Source organism: Leucopleurus acutus (genome assembly GCF_964270905.1).
Source record: "Leucopleurus acutus genome assembly, chromosome: 2".
Classification (NCBI taxonomy): Eukaryota; Metazoa; Chordata; class Mammalia; order Artiodactyla; family Delphinidae; genus Leucopleurus; species Leucopleurus acutus.
In genome coordinates, this window is record NC_139143.1 from 113253891 (window position 1) to 113275127 (window position 21237).

General features: G+C 36.3%; 1 protein-coding gene across 1 annotated transcript in view; it reads left to right on the top strand.

Moving 5' to 3' along the window:
* The window catches only part of HFM1 (helicase for meiosis 1), a gene marked incomplete at both ends in the record, with an annotated part of 128499 nt that extends 108381 nt beyond the window's left edge, over positions 1–20118 (top strand). The window contains 7 exons of the mRNA XM_082833123.1: positions 1967–2046; positions 3050–3156; positions 7623–7736; positions 8801–8891; positions 18950–19061; positions 19154–19308; positions 20049–20118. Coding sequence (XP_082689249.1) covers positions 1967–2046; positions 3050–3156; positions 7623–7736; positions 8801–8891; positions 18950–19061; positions 19154–19308; positions 20049–20118 — 729 coding nt within the window. The remainder of the gene's footprint in view (positions 1–1966; positions 2047–3049; positions 3157–7622; positions 7737–8800; positions 8892–18949; positions 19062–19153; positions 19309–20048) is intronic.
* Positions 20119–21237: the final 1119 nt, after the last annotated feature.

Genomic DNA, 21237 nt, shown 5'->3' on the forward strand with positions numbered 1-21237 from the left:
TCTCTCCGCTTTGCCCTCCGCACCCCTGTGGCTGCGCTTTCCTCCGTGGCCCCAAAGCTCCCACCACCACCACCCCCAGTCTCCAGCAGTGAAGGGGCTTCCTACTGTGTGGAAACTTTTCCTCCTTCACAGCTCCCTCCCACTGGTGCAGGTCCTGTCCCTATTCTTTTGTCTCTGTTTTTTCTTTTTTCTTTTGCCCCACCCAGGTACGTGGGGAGTTTCTTGCCTTTGGGAAGTTTGAGGTCTTCTGCCAACATTCAGTAGGTGTTCTGTGGGGGTTGTTCCACATGTAGGTGTATTTCTGTTGTATTTGTGGGGAGGAAGGTGATCTCCAAGTCTTACTCTTCCGCCATCTTGAAGGTCTCCTCTCTAGGTCTTTTATAAGAAAGAAGATTCTCAGTCATGAGGCTAAAACAAGGAGAATATTGGGAAACATGGAGAGGTTTACAGTTTGAAATGGCAACCACCTTTTCTGAGACAATTATTTTTTAGTGTCCCAAGTTTTTCCTACCTTTTTTTTTGTACTTATTCCATATCATCCATCCCTCCCTTCATCCCTCCCTCCCTCCCTTCCTTCCTTCCTTCCTTCCTTCCTTCCTTCCTTCCTTCCTTCCTTCCGTATTCATCGAGCACCAAGAATGTGCCAAGCACTATAGTAGGTGTAGAAGATCCAGTGATAAGACCGTTTTAGTCCCAGACCTCATAAAGCTTACAGTTTGAGTGAAGGATACAAATAAGTAAATAGGCTTTTTCAATACAGTGTGATGAGTGATTCTGTGACAGAAGTGTAAGATAACTTGAACTTATAGAAAGTGCATTCACTCCACATTTGATAGGCCAGGGAAGGATTCCTAAGAAACATGATTGAGACCTGAATGATATATGGGTATAAGCAAGTATGGAGAGGTGAGTACCAGAGTGGTGGTAAAGAGGGATAGAAAAGTATTTCAGCTATAGAGAATATGCAGTGGTTCAGAGCTGAGAAAGAGATAGAGATCTTTTAAAAACTGAAGTAATATGGTATATCTGGAGTTCATTTACAAGTAGGAGGGTGGAGAAAGATAAGGCTGAAGAAGTAGGAGCTAGATCATGAAAACATTTTTGCTATTTTAAGGATTTGGATTATCCTGAAAGTACTGGGAAATCACTGAAGGGCTTTAATCAGTGGCATGATTGGAACCGCATTTTATAAAGTTCACTCTGGATGCAATGTAGAGAATGCATTAGAGGATAATAGAAAAGGAACATAAGGACTCATTAGGGAGGTTTTGCAGTAGTCCAGGCAAGACGATGGCCTAGTCTAGTGTAATGGCAGTAGCAATGGAGAGAAGTGGCTGGGTTTAAGATATTTTTCAGAGGTAGAAACAACTACCTTGCTACTTATTGGTTATAAGGGGTGAAGTAGAAGGAATAAAGATGATGCCCTTCTGGCTTGAGCAACTGGGAAAAAAGTGGGGCCTCACTAGGGTAGAAACTCTAAATGGAAAACAAGTTTGGAGGAGTAGAGACTTGATAAGTTCATTTGGGAAATACTGAATTTAGAGGCCTACAAGATGTCTAGGTAAAGATGTTCTATAGACAGTTGGATAATAGCTGTTTGAAAGTCAGGAGAGAGTTGAGCTAGAAAATCAAGAAAGAGAGCTAAGCTCAAATCTACAGAGAGCTATAGATTTGAGAGTCATTCATGTGTAGATGGTAATTGAAGCCATGGGAGTAAATGAGATCTATGATTGAGAATGAGTGAGAATGAGAAGAGAAGAAGGCCTCGTGATGAAGAACCATGAAGAATATCAACATTTAAGAAGGGCCTGAGAAGGAGATTTGAGTTGAAAACTAGCTTGAGTTTCTCACAATTTATTGGTTTGGGGACTATATGTATCAGCAGGAATTTTGCTGTTTGGCTTATTTGTTAAAAGGTGTATTGATATGAAATTGATAGTTGAACTTGTTAATTTTTCATTAATAGATGCAGATGAATAAATCTCAAAGTGTGGACCTTAAAGAGTTTGGTTTTACTCCAAAACCTTCTCTTACCAGTATATCAAGGTACAAATATAATGTTAATATCTGAGGTAAAATATTCATCATAAACTCTCTGTTCCTCCAAATAGTCATTTATTCAGAGAAAGATTGTTACTGGCTACCTTTGAATCACAGTAATCATTTAGTTCCATAATGAGGTAATTACATCAGGAGAGTTTTGTTATCTTTTACACCCCAAATTTATTTAGAACTCTGCAGTCATAAGGATACTTTAACATTGATCTAATCTGCTCTTTCCTGGAAAACTACCCATCCTATGTGTCATGCCTCCAGGCTCTCTCTGCCTTCTAAACTTAAGATGACAAGAGTATACTTTAAAAAGAGAAGTCATGTTGGTGTATAAAGTCTAATATTTTCCATTTAGGGGCCCACTCTATATTAATAATACATCAGATTTATAAAATACTTTATAATTTAAAAATTGCATGTTTGTGCATTCTTTCTTTTGAACTTAACAACAACCTGGCTCATAAACCAAGGTATTTTTATCCTATTATATAGATGAAATAACCAAAGCTCATATTCAGAGGGCCCTAGATGATAATTCAGCATTCTTTTCCTATTATGATACCTAAAAGGTAACAGTATATGAATTTCCCTTCCAGATAAGGGCATTTTATATGCTGGGATGACATTTAATATACTTAACAACCAGTACAGAACAGCCGCTGACCAATCAGAATAGATGCCAACACTACTTCAAGAGATCCTAACTTTTGTTATCTAACTGAAAGAAGCATTAGAAATAAATTTTTAAGGCTACACACAAATAGCAGAAATCTACCCAATGGGGGAATGTAAAGATGACTAAGTGACCTAAGTAGTTGTCACTTCCATTAAACACCTATTTTTTTACCTTTTACTACTCAGGCTAGTACAGTTTATCATAGAAGTGTTGAGTGGCTGAACCAGTTTTTTCCCATTTATATGAATCAGTAGTTTTCAAAGTCAGATTAATTTTAATATTTTCTTTAACATTTTTATGGTTTTATTTATCTTTATAAAGGTCAGAATATTTAAACATACCCGAATTGCCTATAATGGAGCAGAGGTATCAGCATGAGATCTACACAAAAAGTCAACAACCAGAACCATCTGCATATCAAGACAAAGGTAAATTACTGTTGATATTGACTTGAGAGAGAAAATGATTTCTCACTACTTTGGATTGACAAGCAATGTTATTGAAAAACCAAAATCTAAAATTATGATTATTAACTTGGCAACATTTTTCTCTTCACTTATTGAAGCAGTTTCAAATTCTTAGGTCTGTTATTTCAGATGGTCTTGTTGTGTCTATCATAGATTCCTAAAAAATCTTTTCGTACATAGCATTGACTATTTTAATTTAAAGATAATATGAGGGGGCTTCCCTGGTGGCGCAGTGGTTGAGAGTCCGCCTGCCGATGCAGGGGACACGGGTTTGTGCCCGGGTGTGGGAAGATCCCACATGCCGCGGAGCGGCTGGGCCCGTGAGCCATGGCCGCTGAGCCTGCGCATCCGGAGCCTGCGCTCCGCAACGGGAGAGGCCACAGCAGTGAGAGGCCCGCATACCGCAAAAGAAAAAAAAGATAATATGAGGAAAAGCTGAGAATATAAGGGATCTTAGGATATGCAAAGTATTAAAATGCTGAACGATTACTTTTATATGTCTTTAGAATTATTTGAAATAATTTTTTATTTATAAAATTAGTCCATTTTATAAAATAGCTGTGTGACCTTGGGAAAATTATTTAACCTCTTTGGGTGTTAGTCTTATCTTTAAAATTAAGGGATTAAATTGGGTGGCCTTTAATATCTCTCCAGTTCTTAAACCTATGATTCTTACAATCTCTATGATATGTGAGACTATAACCTAGTTTGTGCGATATAGCTGGTTTGTAATATAGATTTGCTTTTTATCTGTGTCTGTCATTAAATTAAAGACATAATGCATATAAATTCTTCAACTTTGGGCCTGTTTCATCATTTCTCAGGGTCCTGCCATTAATAGCACCATTTCTCTGGGTCATGCTACTATACTAATAGCAGTCTGTTAAAACGTGTGAGAAATAATTCTGGCCACAGAGTTGTTTGTTCAAGTGGCTGTATGCGGAAATGGTAAACTTGGGATTTTCTAAAAACAATTAATTTCATGTGTGTGTTGTTTTTGACTTCTATTGCCACTCTTTCCTTCATTCTTTCACTCTATTGCTTTCTCTGGCCATAATTTAAGATCTTAGGTAGGCAAGGGCTGGAGTACCCATCACCCCTTATGACACCGTGGCAGCCATTAGGCCCAATATCAGATCAAGAAAAATCCCCTGGTCTTACCTAGACTATCAGAACATTTATCCAATTTGTTCAAAGCCTGAAAATATTATTACAACATGAATAGAAGATGTAAGAGTGTCAATCCTCTTATTTTTATCTCTCTTCAACCTGTAGCTCTCTAACTTATTCCTTGTATGGCTGATCTATTCCCTGCCCTTCTCCACACCAGAGTTTGTCCTTCCCTACTTTCATGTTGTCTTTACATAGTTTTTCTACTTTTATATCTTTCCCACCCACTATTCCAAATGTGATTTGTATTATGATATAAAAGTCTCATCTAGATAGTTTAAACCTCAATAATAACTGTATCCCTCTTTTACTGAATGCCCCCCCACCTTTTTTAAAGAAGCTGTATAATATAGTAGTTCAACTTACAGGATCTAGAGATTATCTGTCTAGGTTCAAATCCTAGCTCATTTAGTAGTTGTATGACTTTTCATAGTATACTTACCCAGTTCATTTCAATTCCCTCATCTGGTTATATTTTAGGGTTAAATGAGATAATATATATAAAGCTCTTAGCATAATATCTGGTACTGTTATTAATAGTAATTGAGTATATTCATTATACTTTTTCCACATTAGTCTTTGGTGACAAAACATACTTTAAATGTATTCAAATACTGCTCTTAAGAATGTTTTAAGAAAAACATGGCAATTTTTATCATCTGTATTCCAGGTGCAAAAAGAGAAGAAGAAAAAATGTCAGAAATTATGAGAAAGCATGTTGAATTGTAAAATTTAAATTGTAACGGACCTTTGTGCAATTTCTCATTTTACAATGAAAGAAGCCAAGACTCAGAGATTAAATGACTTGCCCAAAATTACATATCTAATTAATAGCAGGACTAGAAATAGATTTCATATCTCTTGATTCCCAGGCAATGCCATTTCTATAAAATGAAATTGACTTTTAGTTATCAGTGGAGAATTGAAAATCAAACCTGTAATATACAAACTCTTTCAACTTTCCACCCCCCCCAAGTATTATATTTCTCTGTTTCTGCACCCATCCATAACTTTCTATTTATTTTGAAAGAAGAATTATCTTTTCTTCTATTCAAAGTTTATCTCTCCACCTGTAATCGTTATCTTTCCAATTCTGCCCCCTCTGGGTCTTTAGAAGACCAGCTATCTCTCTCCTCTTGCCCTTATTTTCAGTATCTTCTCCCTGTGGCCTCTTTCTTTTCAGCATATAAATATGCTCAAGTCTCTTCCTTCTTTAGCTGCCAGTCCCCATCTAGCCAGATGGTCTTCTTCTCTTTATATTTCCACTGCACTTTGTACCTACTTCTCTTTTCAGGACATAGCATACTGTGTATGTGTATCAAGGCACAAAAGTAGAATAATGTGTACTGGAGTTGTAGGTACAGTTGAAGGATAGAGAAGGATTTGGATAGTGAAGAAAAGGATAGAGGTTATTTAAAGTGAAGGAAACTCACTTTAAATTTTACTGGAGCAAGCTTGTACTAGCTTGTGAGATGATTATTAAATTTTGGGGAATCAGGCATCATTAAAGTTTAATTATATAAACTTACAATTAAGTTATATTAAACACAAAGGTTATAAATATTAAAAACTAACCATTTCCTAATTATTCTACTACATTTTACTGTTATCTGTATTCTTGAGATTATTTGCATCTATATTTATATCTGTATGGTGGAAATACTGTATAAAGGGGTGCTATTGTGCATTTCTTCCCAACTTTGCATTCAGTTACGTCACATTTATAGCTTGAAATCAGTCATGGTGGGAATACTTATAGAATGGAAATCAGCAAACACTACAAATCAGGGCCTAACTTATTGTTTTGTTTATTGTTTATACCTAAGAAAGTGATGGAGAAAATGACAGTAGTGCAGATTTAATTTATCAGTGTGTCATGTCTGTAGCCCTTATATTGTGGATAGCAAGAAAAATTGAAGGAATATTCTTCTAGCATTTGAAAATTATTATCTAATTCAGCAAGGAAATTGCTTAAGGCTATGGGTGAATGAGTGAAATCCCAACATATGTCTTTATTGTTTTACTTTTATTAAAGTCAACAAAAATATCAAACAACGCTCGAATTGACAAATGAATGTGAGAACTACATTCATTTATAAATTGTAACCATAGGTTGATACAGATACAAGAGTTTGGCAAAATTCAATGAAAACGTTCAGTGATAATCAATTAGATATATGGAATTTACAGTTAAGCATGCTGTATATTTTATCATTATTTGTAAATTGTGTGCTATACATCCTTTACATATAATACATATATATGCATAAAATTTTTTGGAGAAGCGAATTATTGAATATTTATTAACCACTGCTATGGAAAACTGTACAAGTAAACACATTTAGTCCCCATAACAATCATATGTATTAGGTACTATTATTTATTTATTTATTTGGTTGTGTTGGGTCTTAGTTGCGGCAGGCAAGCTCCTTAGTTGTGGCTTGCCAGCTCCTTAGTTGTGGCATGCGAACTCTTAGTTGTGGCATGCAGGTGACATCTAGTTCCCGGACCAGGGATCGAACCCGGGCCCCCTGCATTGGGAGCGGGGAGTCTTAACCACCATGCCACCAGGGAGGTTCCATGTTAGGTACTATTATTATCCCCATTTTGCAGAGGAGAAAACTAAGCTCAGAGTTTAAATTACTTGTCTAAGATCATCCAACTAGTAAATGATGGAGGTGGAATTTTCACCCAGGTAGTCTGGCTCTAAACCCAGGCTATAAACAATGGATAACACTGAGGATATTTTAGAAGGAGAAAAATAACAATATATTTTCGTAACAATACTCAAAATTAACTGCTTGTAGGGAGAAGAGATGGGGGAGGAAGCCCATTTTAGAAGCTATTACAATCCCATCTTGGAGTAAGATTATTCTTATGTAGGAATTAAGAGGGAAAATTAATTCTGTCTAGAAGAATACCTTGAAAATTAAATTTAGTGCAGCAGTCAATCACTACATGTAATACAGTAAATAAAATTGTTGAATACAATACTCAGCAATGCTTTAGAACACTACTACTCAAGACCTCTGTTTAGTAGTTGAAAGATGTGTTTGATATGTCAATAGATAATGATGCTTAAGGTTTAAAAAGTGCCTATACTCATTTATACATACACATGACAGATTTTTCTAGACGGACCTATTCTACAACTTCAAATGAGAAAGCCCCTCAAACAATGCTGTTCAACAGAAATCTTAATGCATCTGAAAACCAGGATTTGACAGATGCGGTTAAAAGTAATTCTTCATTTTCAGAAGTTTTGAATGTGAACTTTGAATTGGGAAATGAAGTTTGGGATGATTTTGATGATGAAAGCTTAATAGAAGTTACTAGCTTTTCAACTGATACCGAGAAGACAAAAACATCAGGTAAATAGCATGAAATATATTTCATTTGTATGTATGTATTTTTGTATATATGTGTGTATTGTATTTGAAATATATGTTAGAATGAAATAATTTTATGAGAAATTATTTGAATATTTTTCAGTTAAGCTTTTAGGACTAATTTTCTTTTTTGTGTGCTTGCTTAATTAGTTTCAGTTTGTTAAGATTATAATTTTTAGCAAAAGTAAAATTTGACCCTCCCACAAATAACATTTCCTATCCCTAGGGACAGAGGTCAAGGTTATTCCATGACGACGATATAGGAAATGAGCTTTTTCTATTCTGTTGCTCCTTATCTTGTAAAGGCTCTATTCAAATTCAGATTGTTTATCGAATTTTCCCTCATAAAACAGACTATCCTGCTCTCCATTTTAAGATCTCACGTAGTCTGGTAATGTTTGTGAAAAACAAAAATGTTCCAATTTAAAAAATATTCTTTTTTCACATGCTAGCAAAAAACATAACTTTTATTTCTAATAGAAATATTGACTTTTCAAGTATAAATAAATAAACAGGAAAAGATTAGTTTCTCTTGTATTAGATATTGTGCTTAAATCATATACAATCCAAAAATAATGGGACTAGGCCTTTGAGTTACTGGTGAATCCACTCTATTTCACCAAAACAGAGAAGTGAAAATCTTGGTAAGTATAAGACAAGATAGGGAGACGGAGATACTCTTTCCCAGAATGGCTGACAGATGGAAATCAGTCCCTTGCAGACCATTGAAAATATTGAATGAACTTCGACTTGATCATTTACATGGCTTAAAAATAAATAAATAAATAAATAAATAAATAAATAAATAAATGATAGTGGTTGGGGACCTTTTAATATAGTGACTAATAAGCTAACCTATGTGTTTTATAGTTTTATTCTCTTAGCTTTGCTCCTTTGTTTTGTCTATGCACATTAAATTTGATTATTGAGAAGAATTTTTCATTCTCTCCTTAACCAGATCATATCTGTTTGGAGAGATATTCTACTCTAGAATAGAATACAGATATTCTATTCAATTTATTTCAAAATGTTATCTTTTTACCTAGGATTTGGAAACCCTTTGAGTTCAAGAACCAGGGAAAGTAAGCTACCCTTTGAAGAATCAAAAAGCAAATTCCAAAGAGAAATGTCAAACAGGCAAGTTTTAGAACTTTATTTTCAAACACTTACAACTTTATATCCTCCTGACATGTAAGTGGAGATGGGGATAAAGTCATTAGATGTCAGAGAAGCAATAGGGTATTAGCCAACTTAAAGCCTCTTAATCTTAGAGCTGTGTTTCTCAAAGTGCTGTTGTCAGACCACCCCAAAATCAAAATTACCCAGGGGTGCACATTAAAAATGCACATTCTTGGGCCCCATGCTAGACTTACTGAATCATGGTCTCTGGGGCTGGAGCTGAGGAATCTTCACTTTTTATAAGATGTGAAAACTGAATAGGAGTTTGACAGGTAGAAAAAAGGAGACTAAGGCATTCCAGGTAGAAGAGTACATGTAAAGGGATAAGGCTTGAAAAGGCATCCCATGCTCAAGGGTCAGTAAAGTGTGGTCTATGTAGCCATAGAATTAAGGCTGAGATTGCTGAGGTCTGTGAGGGGCCATGAATGCCATATTTAGATACCTGTGCTGTATCCAGTAGGTCAGGGGTCACAAGCTCAAACTGCCTTTGGCATTTCATGGGCCAAGGTTAACTGTAGAGTGTCCCATCTAAAGGGAATAACCACTACTCAGCTCCAACCAGTTGTTGCTGTACAGGAAATGTGAGTCGAGTGTTGTCAAATATCCTGATTTTTAAAAAAAGCTAAGATCAAAAATTTATGTGACATCTCCTAACTTTTAATTTTTTTTTAACATCTTTATTGGAGTATAATTGCTTTACAGTGGTGTGCTAGTTTCCGCTTTACAACAAAGTGAATCAGTTATACATATGTCCCCATATCTCTTCCCTCTTGCATCTCTGTCCCTCCCACCCTCCCTATCCCACCCCTCTAGGTGGTCACAAAGCACTGAGCTGATCTCCCTGTGCTATGCGGCTGCTTCCCACTAGCTATCTATTTTACGTTTGGTAGTGTATATATGTCCATGCCACTCTCTCACTTTGTCCCAGCTTACCCTTCCCCCTCCTCATATCCTCAAGTCCATTCTCTAGTAGGTCTGCATCTTTATTCCCATCTTGCCCCTAGGTTCTTCATAACCATTTTTTTTTTTAGATTCTATATATATGTGTTAGCATACGGTATTTGTTTTTCTCTTTCTGACTTACTTCACTCTGTATGACAGTCTCTAGGTCCATCCACCTCACTACAAATAACTCAGTTTCATTCCTTTTTATGGCTGAGTAATATTCCATTGTGTATATGTGCCACATCTTCTTTATCCATTCATCTATTGATGGACACTTCGGTTGCTTCCATGTCATGGCTACTGTAAACAGAGCTGCAATGAACATTTTGGTACATGACTCTTTCTGAATTATGGTTTACTCAGGGTATATGCCCAGTAGTGGGATTGCTGAGTCATATGGTAGTTCTATTTTTAGTTTTTTAAGGAACGTCCATACTGCTCCCCATAGTGGCTGTATCAATTTACATTCCCACCAACAATGCAAGAGGGTTCCCTTTTCTGCATAACCTGTCCAGCATTTATTGTTTGTAGATTTTTTGATGATGGCCATTCTGACCGGCATGAGATGATATCTCATTGTAGTTTTGATTTGCATTTCTCTAATGATTAATGATATTGAGCATTCTTTCATGTGTCTGTTGGCAATCTGTATGTCTTCTTTGGAGAAATGTCTATTTAGGTCTTCTGCACATTTTTGGATTGGGTTGTTTGTTTTTTTAATGTTGAGCTGCATGAGCTGCTTGTAAATTTTGGAGATTAATCCTTTGTCAGTTGCTTCATTTGCAGATATTTCTCCCATTCTGAGGGTTGTATTTTGGTCTTATTTACGGTTTCCTTTGCTGTGCAAAAGCTTTTAAGTTTCATTAGGTCCCATTTGTTTATTTTTGTTTTTATTTCCATTTCTCTAGGAGGTGGGGCAAAAAGGATCTTGCTGTGATTTATGTCATAGAGTGTTCTGCCTATGTTTTCCCCTAAACTTTGATGGTGTCTGGCCTTACATTTAGGTCTGTAATCCATTTTGAGTTTATTTTTGTGTATGGTGTTAGGGAGTGTTCTAATTTCATTCTTTTACATGTAACTTTCCAGTTTTCCCAGCACCACTTATTGAAGAGGCTGTATTTTCTCCACTGTATATGCTTGCCTCCTTTATCAAAGATAAGGTGACCATATGTAAGTGGGTTTATCTCTTGGCTTTCTATCCTGTTCCATTGATCTATATTTCTGTTTCTGTGCCAGTACCATACTGTGTTGATCACTCTAGCTTTGTAGTATAGTCTGAAGTCAGGGAGCGTGATTCCTCCAGCTCCGTTTTTCTGTCTCAAGATTGCTTTGGCTATTCTGGGTCTTTTGTGTTTCCACACAAATTGTGAATTTTTTTGTTCTAGTTCTATGAAAAATGCCAGTTGTAGTTTGATACGGATTGCATTGAATCTGTAGATTCCTTTGGGTAGTAGAGTCATTTTCACAAGGTTGATTCTTCCAATCCAAGAACATGGTATATCTCTCCATCTATTTGTCTCATTTTTAATTTCTTTCACCAGTGTCTTATGGTTTTCTGCATACAGGTCTTTTTTCTCCTTAGGTAGGTATATTCCTAGGTATTTTATTCTTTTTGTTGCAGTGGTAAATGGGAGTGTTTCCTTAATTTCTCTTTCAGATTTTTCATCAGTATTGAATAGGAATGCAAGAGATTTCTGTGCATTAATTTTGTATCCTGCTACTTTACCAAATTCTTTGATTAGCTCCAGTAGTTTTCTGGTAGCATCTTTAGGATTCTCTGTGTTAAGTATTATGTCATCTACAAACAGTGACAGCTTTACTTCTTCTTTTCCAATTTGGATTCCTTTTATTTCCTTTTCTTCTCTGATTGCTGTGGCTAAAACTTCCAAAACTATGTTGAATAATAGTGGGAGAGTGGGCAACCTTGTCTTGTTCCTGATCTTAGTGGAAATGGTTTCAGTTTTTCACCATTGAGGACAATGTTGAGTGGGTTTGTCATATATGGCCTTTATTATGTTGAGGAAAGTTCCCTCTATGCCTACTTTCTGGTGAGTTTTTATCATAAATGGGTTTTGAATTTTGTCGAAAGCTTTCTGTGCATCGATTGAGATGATCATATGGTTTTTCTCCTTCAATTTGTTAATATGGTGTATCACGTTGATTGATTTGCATGTATTGAAGAATCCTTGCATTCCTGGGATAAACGCCACTTGACCATAGTGTATTATCCTTTCAATGTGCTGTTGGATTCTGTTCGCTAGTATTTTGTTGAGGAGTTTTGCATCTATGTTCATCAGTGATATTGGCCTGTAGTTTTCTTTCTTTGTGACATCTTTGTCTGGTTATGGTATCAGAGTGATGGTGGCCTCGTAGAATGAGTTTGGGAGTGTTCCTCCCTCTGCTATATTTTGGAAGAGTTTGAGAAGCATAGGTGTTAGCTGTTCTCTAAATGTTTGATAGAATTCTCCTGTAAAGCCATCTGGTCCTGGGCTTTTGTTTGTTGGAAGAGTTTTAATCACAGTTTCAATTTCAGTGCTTGTGATTGGTCTGTTCATACTTTCTATTTCTTCCTGGTTCAGTCTCGGAAGGTTGTGCATTTCTAAGAATTTGTCCATTTCTTCCAGTTTGTCCATTTTATTGGCATATAGTTGCTTGTAGTAATCTCTCATGATCTTTTGTATTTCTGCATGTCAGTTGTTACTTCCCCTTTTTCATTTCTAATTCTATTGATTTGAATCTTCTCCCTTTTTTTCTTGATTAGTCTGGCTAATGGTTTATCAATTTTGTTTATCTTCTCAAAGAACCAGCTTTTAGTTTTATTGATTTTTGCTATCGTTTTCTTCATTTCTTTTTCATTTATTTCTGATCTGATCTTGATAATTTCTTTCCTTCTGCTAACTTTGGGGTTTTTTGTTCTTCATTCTCTTATTGCTTTAGGTGTAAGGTTAGGTTGTCTATATGAGATGTTTCATGTTTTTTAAGGTAAGATTGTATTGCTATAAATTTCCCTCTTATAACTGCTTTTGCTGCATCCCATAGGTTTTGGGTGTCGTGTTTTCATTGTCATTTGTTTCTAGATATTTTTGATCTCCTCTTTGATTTATTCAGTGATCTCTTGGTTATTAAGTAGTGTGTTGTTTAGCCTCCATATGTTTGTATTTCTTACAGATTTTTTCCTGTAATTGATATCTAGTCTCATAGCATTCTGGTTGGAAAAGATACTTGATACGATTTCAATTTTATTAAATTTACCAAGGCTTGATTTGTGACCCAAGCTATGATCTATCCTGGAGAATGTCCCATGAGCACTTGAGAAGAATGTGTATACTATTGTTTTTGGATGGAATATTCTATAAATATCAATTAAGTCCATCTTGTTTAATGTATCATTTAAAGCTTGTGTTTCCTTATTTATTTTCATTTTGGATGATCTGTCCATTGGTGAAAGTGAGGTGTTAAAGTCCCCTACTATGATTGTGTTACTGTCAATTTCCCCTTTTATGGCTGTTAGTAATTGCCTTATGTATTGAGGTGCTCCTATGTTGGGTGCATAAATATTTACAATTGTTATATCTTCTTCTTGGATTGATCCCTTGATCATTATGTAGTGTCCTTCTTTGTCTCTTGTATTAGTCTTTATTTTCAAGTCTATTTTGTCTGATATGAGAATTGCTACTCCAGCTTTCTTTTGACTTCCGTTTGCATGGAATATCTTTTTCCATCCCCTCACTGTCAGTCTGTATGTGTCCCTAGGTCTGAAGTGGGTCTCTTGTAGACAGCATATATACGTGTCTTGTTTTTGTATCCATTCAGCCAATCTATGTCTTTTAGTTGGAGCATTTATTCCTTTACATTTAAGGTAATTATCAATATGTATGTTCCTATCTCCACTGTCTTAATTGTTTTTGGTTTATTATTTTAGGTCTTTTCTTTCTCTTTTGTTTCCTCCCTGGAGATGTTCCTTTAGCATTTGTTGTAGAGCTGGTTTGGTGGTGCTGAATTCTCTTAGCTTTTGCTTGTCTGTAACGCTTTTAATTTCTCCATCAAATCTGAATAAGATCCTTGCTGGGTAGAGTAATCTTGGTTGTAGGTTTTTCTCCTTTATCACTTTAAATATGTCCTGCCACTCCCTTCTGGTTTGCAGAGTTTCTGCTGATAGACCAGCTGTTAACCTTATGGGGATTCCCTTATGTTTTATTTGTTGTTTTTTCCTTGCTGCTTTTAATATTTGTTCTTTGTATTTAATTTTTGATAGTTTGATTAATATGTGTCTTGGTGTGTTTCTCCTTGGATTTATCCTATATGTGACTGCCTGTGCTTCCTGGACTTGATTGACTGTTTCTTTTCCCATATTAGGGAAGTTTTCAAGTATAATCTCTTCAAATATTTTCTCAGTCCCTTTCTCTTTCTCTTCTTCTTCTGGGACCCCTATAATTCGAATGTTGGTGCGTTTAATGTTGTCCCAGAGGTCTGTGAGACTGTCCTCAATTCTTTTCATTCTTTTTTCTTTATTTTGCTCTGTGGTAGTTATTTCCACTATTTTATCTTCCAGGTCACTTATCCATTCTTCTGCCTCAGTTATTCTGCTATTGAACACTTCTAGAGAATTTTTAATATCATTTATTGTTTTGTTCATCACTGTTTGTTTTCTCTTTAGTTCTTCTAAGTCCTTGTTAAACGTTTCTTGTATTTTCTCCATTCTATTTCCAAGATTTTGGATCATCTTTACTATCATTACTCTGAATTCTTTTGCAGGTAGACGGCCTATTTCCTCTTCATTTGTTAGGTCTGGTGGGTTTTTGCCTTGCTCCTTCATCTGCTGTGTGTTTTTCTGTCTTCTCATTTTGCTTATCTTACTGTGGTTGGGGTCTCCTTTTCACAGGCTACAGGTTTGTAGTTCTCGTTGTTTCTGATGTCTGTCCCCAGTGACTAAGGTTGGTTCAGTGGGTTGTGTAGGCTTCCTGGTGAAGAGGACTGTTGCCTGTGTTCTGGTGGATGAGGCTGGATCTTGTCTTTCTTTTGGGCAGGTCCACGTCTGGTGGTGTGTTTTGGGGTGTCTGTGGACTTATTATGATTTTAGGCAGCCTCTCTGCTAATGGATGGGGTTTTGCTCCTGTCTTGCTAGTTGTTTGGCACAGGGTGTCCAGCACTGTAGCTTGCTGGTTGTTGAGTGGAACTGGGTCTTGGCATTTAGATGGAGATCTCTGGGAGATTTTCGCCATTTGATATTACGTGGAGCTGGGAAGTCTCTTGTGGACCAGTGTCCTGAACTCGGCTCTCCCACCTCAGTGGCACAGCCCTGCCACCTGGCTGGAGCACCAAGAGCCTGTCCTCCACATGGCTCAGAATAAAAGGGAGGAAAAAAGAAAGAAAGAAGATAAAATAAAATAAAGTTATTAAAATAAAAAATAATTATTAAGAAAAAGAATTTTTAAGTATTAAAAAAAAGTTAAAACAGACAGATACCTAGGACAAATGGTAAAAGCAAAGCTATACAGACAAAATCACACACAGAAGCATACACATACACACTCACAAAAAGAGAAAAAGGGAAAAATATATATATATTGTTGCTCCCAAAGTCCACCTCCTCAATTTGGGATGATTCGTTGTCTATTCAGGTATTCCACAGATGCAGGGTACATGAAGTTGATTGTGGAGATTTAATCCGCTGCTTCTGACGCTGCTGGGAGAGATTTCCCTTTCTCTTCTTTGTTCACACAGCTCCCAGGGGCTCAGCTTGGATTTGGACCCACCTCTGCGTGTAGGTTCCCTGAGGGTGACGGTTCTTGGCTCAGACAGGACGGGGTAAAGGAGCAGCTGATTTGGGGGCTCTGGCTCACTCAGGGAGGGGTACGGATGTGGGGCGACCTGTGGTGGCAGAGGCTGGTGTGACATTGCACCAGCCTGAGGTGCGCTGTGCGTTCTCCCGGGGAAGTTGTCCCTGGATCCCGGGACCCTGGCAGTGGCGGGCTGCACAGGCTCCCCGGAAGGGGGGTGTGGATAGTGACCTGTGCTCGCACACAGGCTTCTTGGTGGCGCAGCAGCAGCCTTAGTGTCTCCTGCCCGTCTCTGGGGTCCGCGCTGATAGCCGCGGCCCATTCCCATCTCTGAGCTCCTTTAAGCGGTGCTCTTAATCCCCTCTCCTTGTGCACCAGGAAACAAAGAGGCAAGAAAAAGTCTCTTGTCTCTTCGGCAGTTCCAGACCTTTTCCCGGACTCCCTCCCGGCTAGCCGTGGTGCACTAGCCCTCTTAGGCTGTGTTCACGCAGCCAACCCGTAGTCCTCTTACTGGGATCCGACCTCCAAAGCCCAAGCTTCAGCTCCCAGCCCCTGCCCGCCCCAGTGGGTGAGGAGACAAGCCTCTCGGGCTGGTGAGTGCAGGTCGGCACTGATCCTCTGTGCGGGAATCTCTCTGCTTTGCCCTCCGCACCCCTGTGGCTGTGCTCTCCTCGGTGGCTCCGAAGCTTACCCTGTCCGACACCTGCAGTCTCCGCCCGCGAAGGGGCTTCCTAGTGTGTGGAAACCTTTCCTCCTTCACAGCTCCCTTCCACTGGTGCAGGTCCCATCCCTATTCTTTTGTCTCTGTTTTTTCTTTTTTCTCTTGCCCCACCCAGGTACGTGGGGAGTTTCTTGCCTTTTGGGAGGTCTGAGGTCTTCTGCCAGCGTTCAGTAGGTGTTCTGTAGGAGTTGTTCCACATGTAGATGTATTTCTGATGTATTTGTGGGGAGGAAGGTGATCTCTGCGTCTTACTCTTCCACCATCTTGAAGCTCTCCTGACTTTTAAATTTTGACAGCTCATTTTTTAAAATGTGATATGGTCTGCAGCACCCTCTCTCCAAAAAATAATAATAATGCTTGTAGACCGTATGTAGCCTAGAGGCCTCTAGTATTTGATCTCCATAGTAAGTAGTGAGGGCCCATCCAAAATATTTAAGCACAGTTTGTATAATTTAATCAGAAAAAATCATTCTAGCAGTGATATCTAGAATGATTTGTAGAGGGTGGGACCAGCAGGGGCATGGTGGCCAATGAGAAAGGCAGGCTATGATGAGGCCTCAACTAGGGTAGAGGTGATAGAAACTGAGAGGTAGAATTGGATTTTCAAATATTTCATAGATAACACAGATTAGATTTAGCAATTGCTAGAATATGGTAGTAAAGGAAGAGGGAAGAATAAATGGCAAGTGGGTAGATTGAGGTATTATCTGAGAATATAGAACATAGACGTTTGGGAAAAAAACAATAATTTTAGAAATGTTCAACTTAAAGTATCTTTTTTTAAATTTTTATTTTATTTTTTATACAGCAGGTTCTTATTAGTTATCTATTTTATACATATTAGTGTATATATGTCAATCCCAATCTCCCAATTCATCACACCACCACCACTGCCCATCCCCACAACTTACAGTATCTTTGTAGAAATGTAAAATGCATTTGGATATTGGACCTGATTAGAACTCAAGGGAGAGAAATTATAGCCAGAGCCAAAACTTTCCCACAGAGAAGAAACATTGATAACTTTTTATTCATGGTCCAACTTTCTACTTAAGGATTATTTATGTCTCCTGCTTTAAAAAAGTTTTGAATTTGTGGTGTCTTTTGATACTTTTGCTATTATTTAGTCATTTTACTAAACATTAGTATCAACATCACAGAATCATAGATTTCAGAGAATTCCAGAGTTGAAGGGGGCTTAACTTAAATGTCATTTAGTCTCACCACCACTGGATCCTTGAATAACCATCCAACATCACTGGCAAGTAATCATGCTGTTTATACCAAGACAACTCCAATGTCCAGGAGCTTATTCACTCTTCAGTGCTTGTTTCATGTTTGTATCTCTCAGATCACTCAATAGCTTTTAAAAATATTTGTCTAAAATTTGTCTTTTTATCATTTACATTCATTGCTTCTAACTCTGAGTCATACGGAATAAACAGATTAGAAACATCAAAGTGGAACAAAGCCGGAGGTATAGAGAAAATAGGCAAATCACAAGTCGGAAGATAACAAGGCATATGAACAGTTTTGTGCACCACACTTTTAGAAAAGTACAAATAATTCTGGGAGAGTTTAGAAGTGACCAACAGAAGATAAGTGGGTTTAAAAAGGAATCCTATCAAGAAACCTCTGAGAAACCGATGCCAGAATTTGCGGCTAGGAAGAAGGCCTGTGGAATCTGAGGGTCTGAGATGAAAAGGAAACACGTGCTTTTCCTTTCATACCCTTTTTACTATATTAATTCCTTGCCATTCATCAGAGATAAAGAGATTCAGTTCTTATCAATATATGTGATTCTTCCCTACCCATATCTACTGTTTATTGCTCCTTGTATGACTGTCACATTTTAGCCTGTGTCAGCTTAAATTGTCTCCTCCTCATAGCGGCATCCATGACCACCTTTTTAAAGTGGATTTGTGCCTCCACACTGTTATTTCCTATAATATTGCTCATTTCATTTCTTTCATATCACTTCAGGATCTATAATTATATTTATTGTTTATTCATTGTCTGTCCCTCTATAGATGATAACCACCTGAGGCTGTGTTTACTATTTCATACTTAGCTCCTAGTATAATGTGTGGCATACAGTAGTGAATAGTAAATGTTTTTTAATGAATTAATTTAATACAAAAGATTAAAGGTGAATTCTAGTATACAGTTATACATGAACAGATAGGTAGAGATGTCTGTCTACAGTGAGACCAGAATAGGGAAAGGAGACTAAAAGTTAAGCAAGTGGGATTTAGAAAAGATTTACAAACTGCTAGATGATAGATGATTAAGCATAAGACAGTTTTAATGAAAATTGTTGAATGATTATTTCTGTAGGCCTTTAAAAGTAACATTCTTATTTTATTTGGACTATATAAGTTGTTGTTTTATCTAAAAGAAAGGAGATACACCAAGTTCTCCATGAGTCTAAGAAATGGAGCATTAATTTTGGTGTTGATAAATATGATAAACTCTAATCATATTTTCCAAAGAATCACTGTTGATCTAAATTAGAATGGTTTGTTTCTCTTATTTGCTGTATTTTATAAATAATTCATTTTGATTTTTAGTTTTGTTTCATCACATGAGAAGCCAGATATTTATTTATCAAATTCTGCTATGTCCAAGTTTGCTGCATCCTCCATGACAAAATTACCTCAACAAGCTGGAAATGCAAGTATTATAAGAAGAAGCACTTCTTTGTTTTTCTTTTAAATACCACCTGAATAGTTAAACCTTCAATGATTGTTAATTTTTTTAACCTCAAAATATAGGTCCATTTACAAGAAATAAAACAACAAAGTCTGTCTCCAGAGATTGAAAAGCTGTGCTTTACGCACTCTGAAAAAATACCAAGCTCTTCAAATTTTGTTAAGAAAGTGGATTGCTTTATTAGAAACAGTGAACATAAAAAGGAGATTGATTTCAGGTAAGAACTCTTTAAAAATATTTTGAAACTACACTAGTAAGAACTTTTTACAAAGAAGTTCAGTATTCCTTATTTCATTTTAAAGATCAGAACCTAAATTTTTTATTTACTTAAAGACATTAAAATTTTAGACCACTGGTGACCTAAGCTCCTTAAGATAATTCAACATATCAAATATCTCAATTTTTGAGAACCCATATATTTGATGCTAGTAATTAAAACATTATATTATGTTGATAAACTTTTTTTTACTGATTTGAATACACTATGTTGATAATATGAAGTGTAAGGTCACTTGAGAAATGAGATCAGCTAATTTTTTTAACATTCAAGTTGTATTTTAGCCACCAAGTTCTGTTACAATTCTACAGATTCAAAGAGAAGGTCAGACTAAGTCTAATCAGTGCCCCAACTGCTGGTCATTTTTATGGGTAACTCTAGCAGTTTCCCTCTCCTTGAATAGTCAAGGTTTATAGACCTGTTGACACTGATTAAATGGCATTACTTTCCAATATGTTTAAAGAAATATCTAAGACACTTGTCTCTATCTTTCACAGTTTATGAAATCTTAATTTGCTCCAGACTTTTTACAAGGTTATGCACATTGAAGTTTGTTTAATAAATTAACCCTCTCAGCAATCTTCAAGTTTATCCATTTTATATTTATTATTATTTATTGTAAATTTAAAAATAAATTGTGTTACAAAAATAGTTATTTTTACGTTTGCTTTTTCCTCCAGTCGGTATTATCCTGAGGATGAAGCTGATGAGATGAAGTCTTTTCTGGGAATATTTGATGGTATTTTCTAAAACAATCAGACAAAAATGCTTTTTATATTAATAAGACAAAGTATTAAAGACACCTAATTACAAAGCATGATTTTTATTTTTAAAAAGTAGTTCATATTTGTTCAGATTTTTTTTCTCTTGGATTTGACTAGCTTTGTTGACTCTTTTGCAACAAAATATTTGGACTGATTTTTTCCCCCATCATATTGATAACTTCATATAAAGCACTTTTGCAGTGGCTTTGTTTCATAAGTTGATAATTGTTTCATTTAGAAATAATTATTGGTTATTAATTGGGTTTTGACGGGAACCAATTTTATATTTTCTTAACAAGAAGAAAGGTATTCTGTGAAAGCAAAATGATGGTAGGTCAGTGAATCTATTTACTCTATCGATTTTTCACCATTATTGTTTTGTTTTACTAAAGATTTTTAAGAATCCAATGGCTGCCTGAACCTATTGTTATATCATTTCAAGCAACAATAAATGAAACATTAATCAATATAGACTGTTTAACTTGTTTCTCAATGTGACAAATTCTAAAACTTTGTTATGTTGACTTTTACTATAGCAAAAGCTATTTTATGTTATTTTCCAGTGGGATATATCTCAAATTTCTTTACTGTTAAGTAGTATATAGGCACTGTAAGCAATGTTTGTTTTTATATAGTTGGGTTTTGCTTTCTAATCCAGTCTGACCATCTTTGACTGTTTAGATCATTTACGTTTTTTAATTTTCCCATGAATCCATAGGTATGGGTTAATTTTATCTTTTTTTCTTATTAGTTACTTATTTTATACATAGTGTATATATATCAATCCCAATCTCCCAATTTATCCCATTACCACCACCCACCTACCACTTTCCCCCATTGGTGTCCATATGTTTGTTCTCTACATCTGTGTCTCTATTTCTGCCTTGCAAACTCGTTCATCTGTACCATTTTTCTAGATTCCACATATATGCATTAATATACGATATTTGTTTTTCTCTTTCTGACTTACTTCACTCTGTAGGACAGTCTCTAGGTCCATCCACGTCTCTACAAATGACCCAATTTCATTCGTTTTTATGACTCATTGTCATAAATATACACATAAATGTCTCATTGTATATATGTACCACATCTTCTTTATCCA